Source organism: Ascaphus truei, chromosome 22 (genome assembly GCF_040206685.1).
Source record: "Ascaphus truei isolate aAscTru1 chromosome 22, aAscTru1.hap1, whole genome shotgun sequence".
NCBI lineage: Eukaryota > Metazoa > Chordata > Amphibia > Anura > Ascaphidae > Ascaphus > Ascaphus truei.
In genome coordinates, this window is record NC_134504.1 from 7,156,948 (window position 1) to 7,180,024 (window position 23,077).

Genomic DNA, 23,077 nt, shown 5'->3' on the forward strand with positions numbered 1-23,077 from the left:
ATGACACTGTGTGTCAAGTAGCTGGAGCAGTGCCAGCTGTAGCCAAGGGGGAATACATACTTATCTACATTAAGATCTAAGCAATCTGACACTGCCATTTCCAGACTGACATTAGGGGTCTATCTAATGGTAGCGACCCGCTACAGCTGGCACTGCTCCAGCTACTTGACACACAGTGTCATCGGTACTAAAGACAATCCGAGTCATTTGACTGGATGTGTCATGATTAATTTTTACTCCTTTCTTTGCACCCATATATTTTAATATTAAACCCATTAAAGATTATTTTAAGTCAATACATTCATCATTATAGATATAGATAATTGAGTGCTATTCTAACTGAGTTCTTTTTCTTCTGGTTCATTATCATTACAATTCTCAGTCAAGCACCTTATCTATATTACCCTAGATTAGGATTCTAGCTGGAGCCGAGGTCTATTCACCGTCCCTACCCCTACCCCTCTTTTCCCACGGTATATCAATATTTTGGGGGTGCCTGCTCCTGTGTGCAGCAGGGGTGCTATATCTCTGCCTCCCCTCCTATCCCTCACCATGCGAAATTGGTTCCCCTATTTTTTTTTTGGTTTGCAGCTTGCAAAGGATGCTGGGAAATATGTGATTATATAAACCTAAAGCTCTGGGATCTTTGCAGTAAGGGCGGTTACAATGTGGAATTCATTATCCATGGAGACTGTGATGGCAGATACAATAGATATCTTCAAAAAAAGGTTGGACATCTTTTTAGAAAGGAAAGGTATACAGGGATATACCAAATAAGTAAACATGGGAATGATGGTGATCCAGGGAGTAATCTGATTGCCAATATTTGGAGTCAGAAAGGAATTTATTTTCCCCTTATGAGATATCATTGGATGATGTGTCACTGGGGTTTTGTGTTTGCCTTCCTCTGGATCAATATACTGTAAGTACGGATATAGGATAATAAAGTATCTGTCATGTAAATTTAGCATAGGTTGAACTTGATGGACGTATTTTTTCAACCTCCTCCACTAGGTACCTACAAATAGAAAAGGGAGGCGGTGTCAGTATGGAGCAGAACTGCTGGACCTGAGAGAGAATCGGGAACATTTATCAAAGTCTCTCTGATGCCAAACGGGAGCACCAGCGATATCTGCTATTTATTCGTACTATAGCAGTGTACAGTGTGTTACTATGTGGCACTAAGAGGACATTGCTATTCTTATGGCTGTTGATCTGACTCTTTATACTGTGGTTTTGTATAATACTGTACATACTACATAGTTGTTATAACATAATCCTGAACCATTACTGTATTTTGCAGTGTTTGAAATTAAGTTCCTGTTTGAGGATGGACCATATTGGTGTTTTTTGGCCTTGTCTTCCCTGACTCGTTTGGGGTTGTTTTTATGTTAATAATCTTGGGTTTGAAAGTTATACTAAATGCTGTATATTTATCCAAGGAAACAGATTATACTAATTACATTTCTTCTCTTTTACTCGGGCACAGCTGGCATCCACCAAATATAAATCAAGGAATCTCAGCAGCACCTTCAGAGGAGCACTGCCCGCTACCAGCGAGGACAGAGGAGCACTGCCCGCTACCAGCGAGGACAGAGGAGCACTGCCCGCTATCAGCGAGGACAGAGGAGCACTGCCCGCTACCAGATTGGACAGAGGAGCACTGCCCACTACCAGCATGGACAGAGGAGCACTGCCCACTACCAGCATGGATCCACGCTTGTTACGTGAGTATTGTAGATATTCTGGTGGCTCTGAAATCTGCAAGGAGGGGATATCTGGTTATTTTGATGTTATGTGAGTCAAACACCAAAACTAATTCAACTAATTAATCTTTTGTTCTTATAGAACCACAAGAAGGTAAAAGTTAATATGTTTTCAACTCTATCAGTCAATTTTTGCCAGAAGGGCTAGTAAAACATTTATTTACGACGGGTATTATATTATACCAATATCAGTGAAGGTGAAATCACAAGAAGAGCCCCAAATTCCAGCTTTACATGATGGGTTTCCCTTTTCTTATTGCCAGGTTTTCCAACAGTTGTACAGGAGATGTTAGAGATTAAGTCGGAGAAAGAAGAACCAAACGCTGAGGATCATATGACCCAAATAAAGAGGGAAATAGATCCATTTCCTCCTGGTGGTAAGTAACCTTGTGTCCACATTTGTCTTTATTCAATTTGTTTACCAAATAGACTGAAATGTCTACAATATTGGGGAAAATAAGGTTGCCGACCCCTGGTATAATGTGTCCAAGCTGTAAATCCAAAACATTTTTCGTTTGTTGATCATGTTCAATCAGTCACGACCATCCCCCACCCCCATCCCAAAGGGGGGCATGAACATGCTCAACACCCGATAAAGAAGAAATCTCAATGCCACCCTGTGCACAATTGAGAAAATCTGGATGTAATAAATCACCATGCTTAATGGAGCGGACATGCTCCATGATCATCATTTTAAGGAGTCTAATGGTACGCCCAATATATCCTTTTCCACAGTCACATCGGAGATAATTTACTGTGTGGCTGGGCTTGCATATAATGAAGGTTTGCACAGTCCACTCTAGTTTGGGTTTCTGGCATTGGATCATTTTGATTGGATAAGCATATTGACATATAACGCAATGTCCACATTTGTGGAAACCTTTCGGAATACCCCTTACTCTGGCAGAGTACTATTTGCCAATACATTTGATCCCTAATGTCATCCATTTAATATATTGGTTTTAATCAATTTTTGGATGTGCTGAGCGCCTTCCATTTCACGGCTGTGCACCACTTCCCCTGCCTTGGGGACCATACACCCTTACTCAGATATCCTTGGACTGGGAGTCAAACAGGCTTGGGGACAAGAAAGTCGCCAATGACTTAGATTTTCTGAATACGAATTTGGGTCCCTTGTTTAAAATGAAACTCAAATCTCTATTCAACTTTAAAGTGTCCCAATGTTTGTAGATAATAGATCAAATGCGGTCTGCTTGTCTACTTTGTTGTGTTATGAATAACGGTATGGATGTAACTCTGGGTCCCTGGGCCCATTTCCATTACAACAGGGTTTACAGATTAGATGTATTTTATGTGAGACACGTTGGTTAAATCTCCATTCTGAGAGAAACTAGACCTGTAAGAGGAGGAGTATACAATCTAGCCCTACCAACTATATTGTTGCAGTAAAAGCACCAGCATACACATTGGCAGGAGGCATCTCGTGCATTCTGAGGGACCTGCTTCTGCAGTTAACGTGGTCATTTTTTTCAGTTCTGTATTTCTATCGGTAAACCTAGAAAATGTAAATTCTAAACCAGGGAACTATTGCTCTTCTACCAATTTATCTGCCATCTGTGTTTTTAACGGTTTCGGAGGACCAGAGGGGTGTGGAGAACTGCTTTAAAAAAAAAAAAAAAAATGTGGCTTGCTGCGGATATCATCCAAATTAGCTAGACCACTGTGATGAGTACAAGCACTTCTGTAAACATTCTGGGAGCGGCTGTTAGCCCAAAAGGATGGGATGTGAAGTGAAAGGGGTTGGTTGGAACACAGAACTTCAGGCATTTCTGATGATAATTTTTATTTGGCGCTGATTGTGAAAATGTTGTGGAGGGAATATCGGCAATATTTAGCAGCACCACGAATGTGAGAGGAGAAGGAAAGGGAGGAGTCAAATATTTATTTAAGGCAGCGTGCTTGTGAAATTGGATACATACTGTCAAAACTAGTAACAAGAAAGGCGACACACATGGCCAATTTTAATGTTAATAATTATTTGGAGGACTTATATGTACACTTGGGTAATCAATACAAATGATATATGTATCAAAACAAATTGCAGGTCTTTGGGGACCATTGGATATCCAGGGGCCACAATTTTAAGGCCAGCGGGATAGAGTAAAGAGAATATTTTCTTAATTAAGTAGTGATAAAGTAAATTCTGCAAGTAGTTTTTATTCGTAATTTGCTTTACAAATTGAAACCATTTCAGTTCTCTCTTTTTTGTTTATTTTTGTTAGAGAACTGCCTGAGTAAGGAGAACGGGAGCTCTATGTCCAGAAGCTGGTTGATCCCCTGCAGCCCAGAAGTGCCAAAAACCAATGATTCCTGCCACATGTTGGACACGTGCAAGGAACCAGGGCCACATGAGGAATTTTCAGGCTTTGTACAGCACACGGCACAGACTGACGCTAAGTATGGTTCAAACAAAAGATATGAGAGAGATTCAAGAAGCCGTTGCGATGCTGAGTTTTCTGTCTGTTGTAAGTGTGGGAAAAGTTTCTCACTGGATAGGGACTTGCTCACACACATTTGTGTTCACACTAGCATGCAATTCTTTACCTGTACAGACTGTGGGAAAAGCTTTTCACTGAAGGGAAAACTCCTTTCACACCAGAGGATTCACTCAGTGGAGAAACCTTTTAATTGTACCGTGTGTAGAAAGCCGTTAAGCACGAAGAGCAGACTCCTCAGACACCAGAGGATTCATACAGGGGAGAAACTTTTCACATGTACAGAGTGTGGGAAAAGTTTTTCGCACAAGAGTGGCCTTCTCCTACACCAGTGGATTCATAAAGGGAAGATACCTTTCACATGTACAGAGTGTGGAAAAAGCTTTTCAGAGAAGGGCAGCCTCCTTGTTCACCAGAGGATTCATACAGAGGAGGAACCTTTCACATGTACAGAGTGTGGGAAACAATTCGATATTAAGAGCCAACTCCTCTTACACCAGAGGATTCATACAGGGGAGAAACCTTTCACATGTACAGAATGTGGGAAACAATTCCGTCTTAATGCCAGTTTCCTCATACACAAGAGGATTCATACAGGGGAGAAACCTTTCACATGTACAATGTGTGGGAAAAGTTTTTCACAGAGCAGCAACCTTCTCAAACACAAGAAAATTCATACAGGGGAGAAACCTTTCACATGTACAGAGTGTGGGAAACAATTCAATATTAAGAGCCAACTCCTCTCACACCAGAGGATTCATACAGGGGAGAAACCTTTCACATGCACAGAGTGTGGGAAACAATTCCGTCTTAATGCCAGTTTTCTCATACACCAGAGGATTCATACAGGTGAGAAACCTTTCACATGTACAGTGTGTGGGAAAAGTTTTTCACAGAGCAGCACCCTTCTCATACACCAGAGGCTTCATACAGGGGAGAAACCTTTCACATGTACAGAGTGTGGGAAAAGGTTTTCGCAAAAGAATGGCCTTCTCGAACACCAGAGGATTCATACCGGGGAGAAACTTTTCACTTGTACAGAGTGTTGGAAACAATTCAATAATAAGAGCAGACTCCTAGAACACCAGAGGATTCATACAGGGGAGAAACCTTTCACATGTACAGAGTGTAGGAAAAGCTTTTCATGTAAAAGGATCCTGCTCAGACACCAGAGGATTCACACAGGGGAGAAACCTTTCACATGTACAGAGTGTGGGAAAAGTTTTTTGCACAAGAGTGGCCTTCTCTTACACCAGATGATTCATACAGGGGAAAACCCTTTCACATGTACAGAGTGTGGGAAACATTTCAATATTAAGAGCAGACTCCTCGTACACCAGAAGAGTCATACAGGGGAGAAACCTTTCACGTGTATAGAGTGTGGAAAAAGCTTTTCATGTAAGCGCAGCCTGCTCACACACCAGAGGACTCATACAGGGGAGAAACCTTTCACATGTATAGAGTGTGGGAAAAGTTTTTCATGTAAGAGCAGCCTGCTTAGACACCAGATGATTCATACAGGGGAGACACCTATCACATGTACAGTGTGTGGGAAAAGCTTTTCATGTAAGAGCAGCCTGCTTAGACACCAGAGGATTCATACAGGGGAGAAACCTTTCACATGTGCAGTGTGTGGGGAAAGTTTTATGCACAAGAGCGGCCTTCTCACACACCAGTGGATTCATAAAGGGAAGATACCTTTCACATGTACAGAGTGTGGGAAACAATTCAATATTAAGAGCAGACTCCTCGAACACCAGAGAATTCACACAGGGGAGAAACCTTTCACATGTACAGTGTGAGAAACAATTCCATATAAAGAGCAGCCACCTCAAACACCAGAATCCCTTCACATGTACCTAGTGTGGGAAAAGCTTTTCATGTAAGAGCAGGCTGCTCACACACCAGAGGATTCATACAGGGGAGAAACCTTTCACATGTACAGAGTGGGTAAGAATTATTTTTTAATAGTGACCTCTTCAATCGCCAGAGGATTCATACAACGGAGAAACCGTTTGCTAGTTCAGAGTAGGGTTGGGCAATACACTAGTAGCATAGCAATAGTGCAGTAATAAAAAAGGCTGGTAAGGCGATACTGTCATGATAATGGTTACAGAAGATCAGTGGAGTACACTGGGATCACAAACGCCAGACAGAACAAAGAAGTCAAATAAACGTAGTTTATTTCGGCCAAATTCAACAGGAGCAACACAATGCACAAAACAAGCTTAAACTTATGCCTATAATTAAGCAGCGGCTTCTGGGGGGAATCCTAGCTGGCTGGGTGCTGCCGTAGTTAGCTTACCCAGGATGTTTTCATCAATCCGTCCGTCAAGTGATATCCTACAACCTTGAGATGATAGCCGCTCGCTTACAGGTTAAGCTATTTGTGGGCTTTTCTCCTCACCACCTCTGGAGTGACGCTCCGACTCAGAGACCCATTCGCTATTTTAAGACTATGAACCTCAGAATATCTGTAAGAACTGTGAAGCTCTGAACGGCATCGGCTTACATACTTTTCAGGCCTCCGTCTGAAACCATGAGTGCCGACCAAAGAGTGAAGAGATTAACCTTCACCTAACCAAAATTAGATGATGGCCCAAGTCTCCATTGTGCACTGGCTGTGCTGAGTATATTACCAGCCCACCACACAATGGAGCCTTAAAAATCACAACTAATACCCAAAGTGAAATTAGCTGTTTTTCAGGGTGCCGTGCACACCAAAAAATGATGCAACAGACTTAATGCAAAATGGACATTTAATGACTGAAACAGTCCTTGATGATGGGGGTTAGCACCAAAATGTTGGAACTCTGTGACTGCTTCAGTCACTAAATGACTGTTATTGCATTGTCTTTTGCATCATTTTTTGGTGTACACGGCTCACCCCGTTTTGCTACTTATGCTTGTGCCCTGACGAGGTCTCCTGTCTGTGCACCCTTTCCCTTGTCTATTTCTATTTGCGTCCCCTAATATTAGGAGTATCCCAAGTTGCAACTGTCCTGATTCCTCCTTTTGTGCCTGTTTTTCAGGGAAACATAATACACAGGGTGTCAGCCATTTTGGCTGCAATAAGTTGGCCTCGAGCCTACAACAAGGCAGCCATCTTGTTGGGTAAGGGCAATCAGCCTTTAACCTTTAATATGAATTCCAGGCTGCCCCCTACCTACACAATAAAACCATTACAATATTAAGTATTTTAATAATTTGGTACACGTATGTATGTATGTATGTATGTCTTTATTTATATAGCGCCATTTAATGTACATAGCGCTTCACCGCAGTAATACACGTGACAAACATACAAATAATACAAATAACAGATCATGGGAAGCAGTGCTTCAGAAATAAAAGTAACATGTAGGAAAAGGAGTCCCTGCTCTGAAGAGCTTACAATGTAATTGGTAGATAGGAAGAACATAGAGACAGTAGGAGGGCGTTCTGGTATGTGTGTCTGCCAGGGGCCAAGGTTTATGTATGAGGTGTATAGTATCAGCCACGGCGGAGCTACTCGTATGCTTCTTTAAGCAGGTGTGTTTTAAGGTGGATAGAGAGGGTGCTAGTCGGATATTGAGAGGAAGGGCATTCCAGAGGGATGGGGCAGTCAGTGAGAAAGGTTTAAGGTGGGAAAGGGCTTTAGATACAAAGGGGGTAGAGAGAAGGCATCCTTGAGTGGAATGCAAGATTCGGGATGGTGCATAGCGAGAAATTACGGCTGAGATGTATGGAAGGGCAGAAGAGTAAAGTTTTAAAAGTGAGGAGAATTGAGTGTGGTGTGATGAGGGATTTGATATGAAGCCAGGAGATGGATTTCAGCAGGGGAGACGCCGAGACAGATTTAGGAAAGAGTAGAGTGATTCTGGCAGCTGCGTTTAAGATTGATTGTAGGGGAGACAGGTGAGAGGCAGAAAGGCTGGACAGCAGGAGGTTACAGTAATCAAGACGGGAGAGAATGAGGGACTGAGTCAGAGTTTTAGCAGTCGAGCAACAGAGGAAAGGGCGTATCTTAGTGATATTGCGGAGGGAAAAGTTACAGATTTTAGATACCTTTAGAATGTGAGAGAGTCGAGTGTGACCCATAGGCAGCGTGCTTGTGCTACTGGGTGTATGACTAATTCCAACAGTAATGTGGAAGGAGGTAGTAGGGCCAGGTTTGGGATGAAATATGGGAGCTCTGTTTTTGACATGGTTTAGTCGGCGGAGGGCCACCCAGGATGATATAGCATAGAGACATTCAGAAACTTTGGTCTGTACAGCAGGTGTTAGGTCAGGGGTTGAAAGTAAATTTGTGTGTATTCAGCATAGAGGTGATATTTGAACCCAAGAGATGTGATTAGGTCACCTAGAGAGAGGGTGTACAGAGAAAAGAGGAGAGGTCCCAGGACAGCCCTGTGGTACCCATAACACAAGTTAACTCGAGGTTAACAGAAAGAACCCAGTAAGCTGCACTAAAAGTATAATTAAACAGCTAAATTAGCCTGGGATACCAATTGTCCCACTAGGTGGTTTATAATACCCCTGCCCAACGACACATGCGAGTGAGTATAATCTCACAAAAACACAAATAAATAAATGTTATTAATTACATCAGCGATGACATTAGAAATCTATACATAACACAAAACAAAGGTGTTAAAAATCCCCTATGGGGTGATTCGTGACAGAACCAGACTGAAAACTAGGCTAGTAGGAAGACATATGTTGGAATGGTACATACACACTATCGGATTGTAACGTGGTATATTACCAATGCTGGTCCAATCTAGTTATAGATGGTACTGGTTGTACAAGTGGCTCTTTGTGGATTTATGCAACACCGGTTATTTAATGCTATATGTTTGGCAGCTAATTACTGATAATGTTGCATGGGTACATGTGCGCTGCCATTCATTAACATATATATTTTTTTTTTCAGACCGCGCTATAAATGATGACGCTGTCCCTTATATAATAACAGTGTCAATTGTAGCCTCCTAATAGTCTATTATTAATGCCAGTTTAACATGATTGGTTGCAGGCCTGATTTGGGTGAGATATTTGTGTATACTGTACTGTACTACACAAAGGATACTCGATGTTGCGGAAATGGTTCTCCTGTCTGTTAACCAGTCGCATCTTAAACGCAGCAAGTATATGTATCTGTCCTACTGTGGGCTCTTCTCATAACCCACTACTTGTGTGTGTGTGTGTGTCTGCTGCTGTCTCTCAATATCTCCTGGGCTTGCTGTCTCATAAGCCCCCACTTTCACCTCTGTCTCTGACTCTCTTTTTAATTAAGCCCCTCTCACTCTTGCCTGGTTTGTGTCTCACCAGCTACACCCCTCTCCAACTGTTGCTCTCCTTGCTATAACTTTCCTTGTGATATCATACTCATTGTATCCGAACCCATCTATCATCTGTCAGGTATATCAGGGACAGTGTCTCTCATTACTTATTGTACTGGGTGATAAGTGGAGCAGGTTAACTCTATTGTCTACAGTATACTGTACATATATTTATAGCAGGTGCTTAATTTTTTTTTAATACCTATTTTTCATCTATGTGAAGTCAAACTGGCCTAGGTATTTATTGGTCAATAAAACAAAAACATGCTTAGATAACAGTTCCGAGGGGGGGATCTAAGCACCTTGATTGGGTTGGTGGGGTGATTAAACCGTAACCTAACAATGTTTATAGTAATGTGGCAATCAGAGCTTCACATGGGGGGTGTCATTGATCGCCCAATAAAATGATATGTGTATATTAGGGAGGTTTGCTGACAGTACCCAGACCTACGAGAGGCCCAGGGTTTCATCTCCAAAGGGGACCATATGTCCTGAAATCCTCCCCTGTGAGTAGCAGAGAAAGGTGACAGAAGGGTCACCATTCAGTCTAATGTCTTTGCTAAAAATAAGATATCTTGAATTTGACATGATTCACAAGAATAACAAATAGATCTTTGTGACTTTTGCGATCAGACGGATTAAGTGACACTAAATATCCGTTATATATTTCACCTTAGATGATTACAGTTGACCCCTATCAAGATGTGCGTTCACACGTGTATTTTAATTATACAAATGTATTGGTAAAGTGGCACCACCCTATGGGTAATAGAAAGAAAGTTTGGGGGTATTTTTTATACTCGGGCAGTTTTAAATATAAAAAAAAAGCCTCTCCCCCAAGCCGTAAAAACTATGCATTTGGGATATGAACTTAGAATTCAACAGAGTAGTAGGTTATGCCAACAAGACATTAATTCTCATATTCTAATTTCCATAACCTCTTGCAATCTGATACTGTTATGCAGTAAATATGTTGTTTTTCTGTTTTGATCCTGTTTATTTTATGAAACTATCTGCATATATTATACTATATGTTACTTGGAACATTCTTTTCTGTAATTAAGCACTGTATTACTTTTATATATTAAATCTAAAATTTCATAAGTACTGTCTTTGGTCCCTAATTGAACTTTGCATGCTTTGGAGAGAATAACTGCATTTTTGGACACATTTTGCTACAATAGACTTTTTTTGTGTTTTAATAATATTTTTTTCCAAATAAACGGTACCGGGTACCCCTAGTGGTAAGATCCTTGGTGGTGGCAGTGTTTGAGTTATTGTAAACTACGAAAACAAAGAGTAGCGCTCTGCACTCTCATTAAATTATAACGGTCTCAGTGACAAGTCACACAGTAGTGATCAGTGACAAATCAATGTGAAACTCTACAAAGGCAAATAAAGTGTAGCTAATAAATGTGACAACAATGTGACAGTGTAAAATACACCAAAAATAAAATACATAAGAGGTGTGAGCCTCCCCTCAACCCTTATAAAGACTGTTCCAGTTGTCTTTCCAAAACGTATTCTCCAAAAGGTAAGGGGAGCGCACCATGTGAAAAGAAAAAAATCTGCATAGGGCAATATTGCTTGTATGTATATATGTATATATAAGGTGTTGAAAAGTGTAGTGTAACCTTCAAACTTTCTACTCACAAAGGAGTGTTGAAAATACGCATATCCCAATCAGTGGCAAATAGTATCCCTATTGTAGGTGAGATGTCAGGTGGCCTCGGTTATCTCAGGAAGAGAAACACAACAATAGTGCAGACGACAATGCGAAGATATAACATTTTATAGAAAAAAACCTTTGAATTCAAGGCTTACAGGAAATCAATTCTTTAAAACATCCGAGCAGACAATATCCCCATAAACCGGGTGAGCCGCAATGTCGCCGCACCTGTGTATGTAGGTCGGTCTCGCTCACGCATCCGTACACGTCGCTTCCGGTTATGGCCGCCCGGAAATCGAGGAGTGGCTTGTCTCCGTCATTCTCCAGTCCTATGGTATCGCCGGTAGAGTCGGCAAACTCAACGCGTTTCGCTGGTCAAAACGCAGCTTCCTCAGGAGTGATGACTCCCAGTTGCATCTAGGGGGCTATTTCTACCCAATCTCTTATCAAACCCGCCCTTCTTATTCCGGTAATCTGAGATAGTTGGACGTTTAAAGTGACATCCACATAAACATTGTACAAAACATTCTATAAAACATAATCTGTTGAGTCAACTTCAATAAATTGATCTGCTAAATAGTAAACAATTCATTTGCTCATTGCAATATTATAAAATAAGACATTTTAATAATCAACAAATAAAATATATTTGGTTAGTAATAAATACCAACACATACATTTTATAATTAGATCCACAGGGGACCTGATAATTAATATCACACATTAAAAACTCAGCTGCAGACACATGACAATGTCTTAGGTCTACCACACAGATTTTATACAGGGAGATATCAAATCACACGATCTCAAAATCAACGTCTTCATCATTCTTGTTCCTCCAAGTTAGCGTGTGGAATGAGGAAATAGAAAAACACATCAATAAAATATATTTTTAAATGTAAAAAGAATATCTCGTGGTGCTTATATCCAGGAAAAGAAAAAGATGTGTAAATCAAAAAGAGAAATGCTCCAACATGTGGGACAGAGAGATTCACCATGTGAGTATTGAACTCACATACACATATTTGCAAATTTTATAATCAAATAAGATCATTGGTTTCCTTTCTTGAAAAAGTTTTTAAGGTGTAAATATATTCTGTGGTTGGGTGTCTTTCAGATATGGGGAAACCAAAAGTTAATGAATGGTATTTAATAAAGAATAAAAAGGGTGTGTGTGCTGAGCACGTGCATTTTAAGTGAAACTTCTTTGTCTTTTGTCACTGTTTTGTCACAGAAATTGTATTTGTGATGGTGATGTTTTTAATTAAAAATCAAAACAATTTCAGTGATAAAATGCAACAGGTTCGACTTAGAACAAGCGTGCTCGGCAAAAAAAAACGTTTTTGTTATTTGCACTTCTATATTTAAACTAACTGTGAATTCCTTGTGTGGGTCTGTGTGTCTCTATGTGTGTATGTGTGTGCGTGCGTGCATGTGCCTGTGTGTGCCTGTCTCCCAAACTGGGTTGCTGTTGCTCCTGAGCGTGAGCGGCGCACAAATCCGGCGACCGCTGCGCATGAGCGCCGAGCCGGCAGCCCTTCGCATGCTCGATGAGCCGGCGGCTACTGCGCATGCCTCCAACTTCCGTGCGGCCTGAACCTTTGAGGTATGTGCATGCGCGGGCCCATCTGTATCGTGATGTAACTTCCGGCACGCTTTTTCCAGTGAATTAACGGTATTTAATTAAAAAACAAAAACGATTTAAAAAACAGGTTTGACGCTTACAACACAGTCCGTCTACGTCTCCAGTGAGTTTATAGAGTATTCCAAATGTAATTTCTCCGATAATTGTAAGAGGGAGCGTTTCAGCTGTGCAGCGTTGGAGGGGGAATTCGCGGAGGATGCCGGAAGACGCCGCAGCACAAGGTAAGAGAATTTTTTTTTTTTACATTTTTCTCCGGGTTGGCCTTCAGTAGAAGGTGACCTCCTGCCCACACCTAGTCCATAGGCATTTGGATATTGATACAATGAAGAGTATCGCCGAAAAACGTGAGATAATATATACAGTGAAATGACAAACAAGACAACGGAATAAAATCCCCAGAGCTCGGACGACTATAAGGCTGCCTAGGGTAGCTATGCCCTAAAGCAGGGGTAGCGCAAACTGGGGGGCGCGAGATTATCTGCGGGGAGGTGCGGGGTTTGTAGAGGCCCCATGCGCTTCCTGAAAGCACTTAAATGAAATGCCGGGGAAGCAGCATAGGCGTCTGTAAACCTCACTTACCTTGGTTCAGCCGGCCGGCATGAGTTATGTGACGTCGCGTTACTATAGCAACGTCACATGACGCCGGGAACCAAGGTGAGGGGGGCAGCCGGCGGGGGGACACAGGGGAAAGATTGCGCTCCCCTGCCCTAAAGGTAAGAGTACCTAAACACTAAATGAATAATCACATGAATATGGGTAACCATTAGGAGGACACTGGTATAACTATATCAGTAAGGGAGTAGGCAATATAGGATGGTAACTGCCTACTTGAGTCCTTCGATACACATATACATAGTATACACTCATTTGATGCATATATAGGATAGCAGTCAATCTATCGTGCAAGGTAGGTCTAGAAAGTAATAGCCGCAGATCCTGGTACACGTAAATATGTCCTGCGTAATTAGCATATACATAAAATCACCCCGATTGGAATAGGATGAAAATACAAATGTCATTTGATGCCGCGTTGCCACAGCGACGCGTCGCCGAAGACCTGGCTGGCAGCAGGTAAGGGATTTTACAGAGGCCTCTGTAACCGCTGTGCCCACCCTAGAAAATCTTGCGCCCAATTTGCACACCCCTGATCTAGAGCAGAGATTCGCAAACTTTTCCCCGTGCGCACCCATCTGCTCTCCTCTGCACCTTGCGCCCTCACCACTGCTCGACCCCCGCGTCAAATGACACGCGGGGTTATGTGACGTCATGGCGCCATGGTAACGTGATGTCACGTGACCCAGCAGCATCATTTGACTCCGGGTTACCAGGACGACACGTCGCTGGAAGGGCAGTGTATTATAGAGGCCCCGCGCGGTCCTCCGGCATTCCATTTAAATGCCTGGGGGGAAAAGCGGGACCTCTATAACTGCCACGCCCCCAGAAAATCTAGCGCCCCCCAGTTTGCGCTCCACTGAACTAGAGAATGTGTTTGAAGCTAAGCTGTCAAACGACTATGTTTAGAAACTTGTCACAGGGACCATATTTTATTCCCATGTCTGCCACTCTTGTCAAGACTATATCAGCTTGTACCACTAGGCCTGCAAAAAGGTGTTAACATACAATAAACCCACTCTTTGTAGTTTTCACACCCAACTTCAATCAAGCCATTTTGAAGCTCCCACAGATTCCTGACAAGACAGACCACGCATTTTGTATTTTATACATCAAACTGTAGATCATTAACCCCTTAAGAACCAGAGGGATTAAAATACCCAATATCTCATGGCATTATCATAACAGTTGGCAAGAGGCATGGCTTCCTAGCCCAGCAGAAAGTGACTGGGAAAGTGAGTTAGCCCTTACAAAAATGTTTATTTTTCTGTTTCCTTAAACTGTATTGTTTAAAGTGACGTGCTGAATAAAAGCCATGGTTTAATTTCCCCAAATCTGTCTCCCTGGTTGTACCTCTGCACAGGTCTCGTACAGATGGATTGTAGAAGACATTCTGGGTAAGATAACTAAGACAGTGCCCAGCCAGCTAGGATTCCTCCCATAACCCTCTATTTAAGTAGTCATAAGTTTAAACTCATTTTGTGCATTGTATTGTTCCTGTTGGCTTTGGCCAAAATACACTCAGTTTATTTAACATCTTTGTTCTGTCTGGTGTTTGTGATCCCGTTGTACTCATCTGGTCTTCTGTGACAATAATCACGACAGTATCAAGTTACCAGCTCTTTTTTTATTACCGCGATATTGCTATGCTACCAACCCTAATCTGAACAAGCCAATGGTTTCTCTGTTGTATGAATCCTTTGGTGGTTGAGAAGGCCTTTTTTATGACAGAATTGTTTCCCACACACTGTACATGTGAAAGGTTTCTCCCCTGTATGAACCCTCTGGTGTACCAGAAGGCTGTTCTTGTGTAAAAAACTTTTCTCACACTCTGTACATGTGAAAGGTTTCACCCCTGTGTGAATCCTCTGGTGTGAGAGGAGTTGGCTCTTAATATGGAATTGTTTCCCACACTCTGCACATGTGAAAGGTTTCTCCCCTATATGAATACTCTGGTGTTTGAGGAAGCCGATTTTATGATGGAATTGTTTCCCACACTCTGCACATGTGAAAGGTTTCTCCCCTGTATGAATCCTCTGGTGTACGAGAAGGCTGTTCTTGTGTAAAAAACTTTTCTCACACTCTGTACATGTGAAAGGTTTCTTTCCTGTATGAACACTCTGGTGTTTAAGGAGGCCGATTTTATGACGGAATTGTTTCCCGCAGTCTGTACATGGGAAAGGTTTCTCCCCTGTATGAATCATCTGGTGTTTATGGAGACCAATTTTATGACGGAATTGTTTCCCACACTCTGTACACGTGAAAGGTTTCACACCTGTATGAATCATCTGGTGTTCGAGGAGGTTGCCCTTAACACTGAATTGTTTCCCACACTCTGTACATGTGAAAGGTTTCTCCCCTGTATGAATCCATTGGTGTAAAAAAAGGCTGTTCTTGTGGGAAAAACTTTGCCCACACTCTGTACACGTGAAAGGTTTCTCCCCTGTATGAATCCTCTGGTGTATGAGGAGCCTGCTCTTAATATTGAATTTTTTTCCACACTCGGTACACGTCAAAGGTTTCTCCCCTGTATGAATCATCTGGTGTACGAGAAGGTCACTCTTGTGTGAAAAGCTTTTCCCACACTCTGTACATGTGAAAGGTTTCTCCCCTGTATGAATCCTCTGGTGTTGGAGGAGAAAGCACTTATCAGAAAAACTTTTGCCACACTCAGTACATGTGAATGGTTTCTCCCCTGTATGAATTTTCTGGTGTCTGAGGAGCCTGCTCTTAGTGCTGAAATGCTTCTTACACTCCGTACAATTAAAATGTTTCTCCACTGAGTGAATCATCTGGTGTGAAAGGAGTTTCCCCTTTAGTGAAAAACTTTCCCCACAGTCTGTACAGGTAAAGGGTTGCATGCTAGTGTGGACACAAAGGTGTGTGCGCAAGTCCCTATTCAGTGAGAAACTTTTCCCACACTTACAACAGACAAAAAGCTGAGCACTGCAACGGCTTCTAGAATCTCTCTCATATCTTTTGTGTGAACCATACTTGGCGTCAGTCTGTTCTGTGTGCTGTACAAAGCCTGAAAATTCATGTGGCCCTGGTTCCTTGCACATGTCCAACATGTGGCAGGAATCATTGGTTTTTGGCACTTCTGGGCTGCAGGGGATCAACCAGCTTCTGGACATAGAGCTCCCGTTCGCCTCCTCAGTCAGGCAGTTCTCTAACAAAAATAAACAAAAAAAGAGAGAACTCAAATGGTTTAAATTTTTTAAGCAAATTACAAATAAAAAAAAAAACTTGCAGAATTTACTTTATCACTACTTAACAAAATATTCTTTTTATTCTATATCCAGGGCTTTAAAATGGTTTCCCCTGGATATCCAATGGCCCCCAATGACTTTAGTGGTGGTCCCCAAAGACCTGCAGTTTGTTTCTGGCTCCTCACAGTGTAATGATTAGCTAAGTATGTATGTATGTCTTTATTTGTATAGCGCCATAAAATGTACATAGCGCTTCACAGTAGTAATACATGTCATATAAATAACAAATATAAATAACAAATCATGGGAATAAGTGCTTCAGACATACTGTAAAAGTAACATTAAGGAAGGAGTCCCTGCTCCGAGGAGCTTACAATCTAATTGGTAGGTAGGGAGAACGTACAGAGACAGTAGGAGGGAATACTAGTAAGTGCGTCTGCAGGGGGCCAAGCTTTGTGTCATGTGTCCATGATTATCCAGTGCTACTCATATGCTTCTTTAAGCAGATGTGTCTTAAGGTGGGTCTTAAAGGTGGATAGCGAGGGGGCTAGTCGGGTATTGAGGGGAAGGGCATTCCAGAGGTGTGGGGCAGAAAGTGAGAAAGGTTTAAGGCGGGAGAGAGCTTTAGATACAAAGGGGGTAGTAAGAAGACTTCCTTGAGAAGAACGCAAGAGTCGTGATGGTGCATAGCGAGAAATTAGGGCTGAGATGTAATGAGGGGCAGAAGAATGTAAAGCTTTAAAAGTGAGCAGTAGAATTGAGTGCGAGATACGCGATTTAATCGGAAGCCAGGAGAGGGATTTCAGCAGGGGAGACGCTGAGACAGATTTAGGAAAGAGTAGAGTGATTCTGGCAGCAGTGTTTAGGATAGATTGTAGGGGAGACAGGTGAGAGGTAGGCAGGCCGGACAGCAGGAGGTTGCAGTAATCGAGACGTGAGAGAATGAGGGCCTGAGTCAGAGTTTTAGCAGTCGGGTAACAGAGGAAAGGGCGTATCTTTGTGATATTGCGGAGGAAAAAGCGACAAGTTTTAGAAACGTTTTGAATATGAGAGGAGAATGAGAGAGAGGAATCAAGTGTGACCCCTAGGCAGCGTGCTTGGGCTACTGGGTGAATGATCGTATTTCCAATAGCAATGTGGAAGGATGTAGTAGGGCCAGGTTTGGGAGGTAGTATAAGGAGCTTTGTTTTTGCCATGTTAAGTTTCAGTCGGCGGATGGCCATCCAGGATGATATTCCAGAGAGGCATTCAGAAACTTTGGTCTGTATAGCAGGTGTAAGGTCAGGGGTTGAAAGGTAAATTTGTGTGTCGTCAGCATAGAGGTGATATTTAAACCCAAAAGATGTGATTAGGTCACCTAGAGAGAGTGTGTAGAGAGAAAAGAGAAGGGGTCCCAGGACAGAGCCCTGGGGTACCCCCACAGAGAGATCAATAGAGGAGGAGGAGGTGTTAGCAAAAGAGACACTGAAGGTACGATGGGAGAGGTAAGAGGAGATCCAGGATAAAGCTTTGTTCCGAATACCAAGAGTATGGAGAATGTGAAGGAGAAGAGGGTGGTCCACGGTGTCGAATGCTGCAGAGAGGTCGAGTAATATGAGCAGAGTGTAATGACCTCTGTCTTTGGCAGCGTGGAGGTCGTCAGTTATTTTAGTGAGGGCTGTTTCAGTAGAGTGAGCAGTGCGGAAGCCAGATTGTAGAGGGTCTAGTACAGAATAGGTGTTGAGAAAGTGTAGCAATCGAGAGAATACAAGACGTTCAAGGAGTTTGGAGGCAAAAGGCAGGAGGGAGACAGGTCGATAGTTAGAAGGACAGGTAGGGTCAAGCTTGCTGTTTTTGAGTAATGGTATAACGGTTGCATGCTTGAAGGATGAAGGAAAGGTACCAGAGTAGAGGGAAGAGTTAAAGATCTGTGTGAGCATAGGGATTATAGAAGGAGCAAGAGGTTTTAGGAGATGGGAGGGAATGGGATCAAGAGGGCAAGTGGTAGAGGGAGAAGAGGAGATCAGCAGTGATACATCCTCCTCCGAGATAGCAGAAAAAGAGTCAAGAAAGACAGGAGGAGAGTTGGGAAGCATTGTGGGATGGGAGGAGGCAACAGATGGGATGTTCTGCCGTATGGACTCCACCTTTTTCTTAAAAAAGTCAGCAAAGTCCTGAGGTGAGATGGAGGAAGAAGAGGAGGCAGCTGAGGGTGGTCTGAGTAGAGAGTCAAAGACAGAAAAGAGACGGCGTGGATTAGACTTGTGTGTGTTGATTAGTGATGAAAAGTAGGTTTGTTTAGCCTGAAAGAGGGCAGAGTTGAAACAGGATAGCATAAATTTGTAGTGAATGAAGTCTGCGAGCGTATGAGATTTCCTCCAGAGGCGTTCAGAGGAACGAGTGGAGGAACGCAGCATGCGTGTGTGGGAGTTTAGCCAGGGTCTGGGGTTAGAAGGGCGAGGACGGCAGAGAGAAAGTGGGGCATGAAGATCAAGAGAGGAAGATAAGGCAGAGTTGTAGTTCCTGACCAGGTTGTCAGGGTCTGAAGCAGAACTGAGAGAGGAGAGGGAGGAGCGTAAAGTGGAATCAAGAGCTGGTAGGTTAATAGAGCGCAGGTTTCTGCAAAAACGAGGGCGAGATGGAGATGGAGAGAAGTGAGATAGAGAGAATGAGATGAGATGATGGTCAGAGAGAGGAAATGGGGAAATGGAGAAATCGGAGAGAGAGAAGTTCTTAGTGAAAACCAGGTCTAAGTAGTTGCCATCCTTGTGGGTGCTGGCTGCAGTCCACTGTTGAAGGCCAAAAGAAGGTTAGAGAAAGAAAGCGGGAAGCCCAAGGGAGAGAGGGGTCATCAATGTGGCAGTTGAAGTCCCCAAGGAGAAGAACAGGGGAGTCTGAGGAGAGAAAGAAAGAGAGCCAGGATTCAAAGTGAGAGAGAAAGGCAGAAGGGGGATGAGTAGAGGAAGGTGGGTGATAGATGACCGCCACATGGACCGGGAGAGGAGAGAAGATCTGGACTGTGTGAGCCTCGAAGGAGGGAAAAGCAAGAGAGGGGGGAATAGAAACTGTTCTGTAACGGCAGAGAGAGGAGAGCAGGAGCCCCACGCCTCCACCCCTGCCACCAGGGCGTGGAGTGTGGGAGAAGGAAAGGCCACCATAGGAGAGGGCAGCTTCCAGAGCAGAGTCAGACTGAGTGAGCCAGGTCTCAGTTATAGCAAAGAGAAGCAGGGAGTGAGAGAGAAAGAAGTCATGCACAGGGAGGAACTTGTTAGAGAGGGATACATACAAGTCCTCCAAATCATTCTTAACATTGAAATTGGCCATGGGAAGTAAAGTTAAGGAACTCCTGGTCTATCATACTAGTGAGTTCATGATACCAACCCAACCAGACAGAAATATATAGTGTAAAGGTAGGTGGGAGAAGACTACATGGGTATCTAAACCCAGCCAATTACTCCAGTGTGTCTCCTTTCTTGTTCCAGTTAAAACTAGTATGTATCCAATTTTCCAAGCACGCTGCCTTGATGAAATATTTGACTCCTCCCTTTCCTTCTCCTCTCACATTCGTGGTGCTGCTAAATATTGCCAATTTTCCCTCCGCAACATTTTCACAATCTGTGCCAAATAAAAATTATCATCAGAAATTCCTGAGGTCCTGTATTCCAGCCACCCACTCACTTCACATCCCATCCTTTTGGGCTAACAGCCGCTCCCAGAATGTTTATAAAAGTAGTTGTACTCATCACAGTGGTCTAGCCATATCTGGATATCCACAGCAAGCCACATTTTCACAAAAAAGCAGCTCTCCACACCCCTCTGATAGACCCAAAACATAAATGGCTGATAAATTGGTAGAAGAGCAATAGTTCCCTGGTTTAGAAACCACAATTTTCTAGGTTTACTGATAGAAATACAGAACTGAAAAGTGACCACGCTAACTGCAGAAGCAGGTCCCTCAGAACGCCCGAGATGCCTCCTGCCAATGTGTAGCTGGCGCTGGGATGTGTCACTGCACAGACAGTTGGTAGGTTAGATTGTATACTCCTCCTCTACAGCTCCAGTTTCTCTCAGAATCGAGATTTAACCAACTTGTCTCACATATCACATCTAGTACATCTAATCTGTAAACCCTGTTGTAATGGAAACAGGCCCAGGGACCAGCATAATAAAGGCTAAGCCCTGGCTCTGCCTGTCCTTCCCTGCGGCTTAGCTGGCTACCAGACCCCAAGAGCTACCCTGTTGTTATGTGCCCAGTAGCCCTCTGCATCCATGTAAACTGTGATCCTTTATTCCTGTTGTCATAATGTGCTGAGTGTAAACATGTGTTTTTGCACAATTTACAGAATAGCCAAGGTCTCTAGATACGCGGGGCAGAGAAACCCCTTGTGCAGCCTGCATATCCGGAGAAATGGCTAGAGCTGGGACAGGAGGGGTGGTGAGGTACATGGACAAAGGAGAGAGTGGCCAATGGTGAAGATCGGTCGGGGGGCAATCCGGACAACAAAACAGAGCATATGGCTGCTTCCATAGACAGAGCGATGCCAGCCTATAAGAACACAAGATTCATTAGTTTAATTTGTATGGGTGATTGACTCACATAACTGCAAAATAACCAGATATACCCTCTTTGCAGATTTCAGAGCCACCAGAATAACTACAATACTCACTTAACAAGCGTGGATCCATGCTGGTAGTGGGCAGTGCTCCTCTGTCCATGCTGGTAGTGGGCAGTGCTCCTCTGTCCATGCTGGTAGTGGGCAGTGCTCCTCTGTCCATGCTGGTAGTGGGCAGTGCTCCTCTGTCCATGCTGGTAGTGGGCAGTGCTCCTCTGTCCATGCTGGTAGTGGGCAGTGCTCCTCTGTCCATGCTGGTAGTGGGCAGTGCTCCTCTGTCCATGCTGGTAGTGGGCAGTGCTCCTCTGTCCATGCTGGTAGTGGGCAGTGCTCCTCTGAAGGTGCTGCTGAGATTCCTTAATTTATAATTGTCTGATGTCAGATATGCCTGTATAAAAGAGAAGAAATGTAATTAGTACGATCTGTTTCCTTGGACAAATATACAGCATTTAGTATAAACTTTCAAACCCAAGATTATTAACATAAAAACAACCCCAAACGAGTCAGGGAAGACAAGGCCAACAAAACACCAATATGGTCCATCCTCAAACAGGAACTTAATTTAAAAACACTGCAAAATACATTAATGGTTCAGGATTATGTTAGGACAGCGGTGCGCAAACTGGGGGGCGCGAGACTGCCTGTGGGGGGTGGGGGGGGGGGGCGGGGTTTACACAGGCCCCACACGCTTCCCGAAGGCACTTAAATTAAGTGCCGGGGGAGCTGCAGGGCTTCTGTAAGCCTTTACTTACCTTGGCTCCGGCGGCTTCCTTCCCGCGTCGCCATGCTCCGAGGTCATGTGACGTCACGTTCCTATGGCAACGTGACATGACGCCGGAGCGGAGGAAAGTGGGGGCGAGGGGGGGCGCTGGGGTGAGGAGACCGTCGGCAGGGGGGCGCAGGGAAAAAAGGTTTGCGCCCCCCTGTGTTAGAACAACTATGTAGAATATACAGTAGTATACAAGACCACAGTATAAAAAGAGCCAGATCAACAGCCATAAGAATAGCAATGTCCTCTTAGTGCCACATAGTAACACACTGCACAGTTCTGTAGTATGAATAAGGGTGTGCGTATAGTGCTGGCGACAAAAAACAAATGCATTGTTGCCTTCGCGTGCGCTTATAGTGCACGGACAAAGCGACAGAGGTACCGGAAATTTGGGAGTCACTGATATTTGATTTTTTCGGTGACGGTCTCCCCTTACGGCCAAATCGGGAGGTTCTCTGTCCCTCCACCCTCCCCTTCGCCAAAACCCCAAAGACAACAATCGCGACGGGGCGACGTTATCGGCCGCGTCGCCGGCTGTATATGCGCAGCCTTGCAAAGCAGATATAGCTGGTGCTCCCACTCGGCGGCTCACTGGGAAGGGGAGTTGGGTGCACGGCTGTCTTCCTCTTCTCTCCGGTGACTCCTCCTGGTGAAATCTGGCAAAACTGACGGCCTCATTTGCCAGCAGTGACGTCACTTCCGTCACCAGTGACATCCGTCTCCACCAAATTCACTGCCAGGCAATTTTGCTGATGTGGGTGGTAGGTGCACCCAAAGAAGTTTCACTTAAAAAATGGGGGGGACCAATTTTGCATGGTGAGGGATGGAAGGGGGGGGAGAGCGAGAGCGGGGGGGGGGGGAGAGGGGGGGGAGAGCGAGAGCGGGGGGGGGAGAAGGGGGGGAGAGCGAGAGCGGGGGGGGGAGAGGGGGGGGAGAGGGAGAGCGGGGGGGGGAGAGGGTGAGGGGGGGGAGAGGGTGAGGGGGGGGAGAGGGTGAGGGGGGGGAGAGGGTGAGGGGGGGGGAGAGGGTGAGGGA

General features: G+C 43.9%; 3 protein-coding genes across 4 annotated transcripts in view; 1 reads left to right on the plus strand and 2 right to left on the minus strand.

Moving 5' to 3' along the window:
* The window catches only part of LOC142472711 (uncharacterized), a 34,166-nt gene extending 23,075 nt beyond the window's left edge, over positions 1–11,091 (plus strand). The window contains exons 2-4 of one of the 2 annotated variants that reach the window (XM_075579841.1): positions 1,490–1,727; positions 2,030–2,143; positions 4,010–11,086. In XM_075579841.1, the coding sequence (XP_075435956.1) occupies positions 1,490–1,727; positions 2,030–2,143; positions 4,010–6,024 (2,367 nt within the window). In that variant the 3' untranslated portion in view covers positions 6,025–11,086. Of the gene's footprint in view, positions 1–1,489; positions 1,728–2,029; positions 2,144–4,009 lie in introns of both variants that reach the window. The other variant, XM_075579842.1, reaches the window with a different exon arrangement.
* Positions 1–23,077, minus strand: part of LOC142472708 (uncharacterized) — a 201,745-nt gene that overhangs the window by 95,632 nt on the left and 83,036 nt on the right. The gene's annotated exons all lie outside the window — the stretch shown is intronic.
* On the minus strand, positions 10,617–22,822 carry LOC142472712 (uncharacterized). The gene is made up of 3 exons (XM_075579843.1): positions 22,635–22,822; positions 21,328–21,661; positions 10,617–16,641 (listed from the first exon to the last, which is right to left on the minus strand). Exons 1-3 carry the CDS (start codon positions 22,755–22,757, stop codon positions 15,131–15,133), a joined length of 1,968 nt encoding a protein of 655 aa, XP_075435958.1. The 5' UTR covers positions 22,758–22,822; the 3' UTR covers positions 10,617–15,130.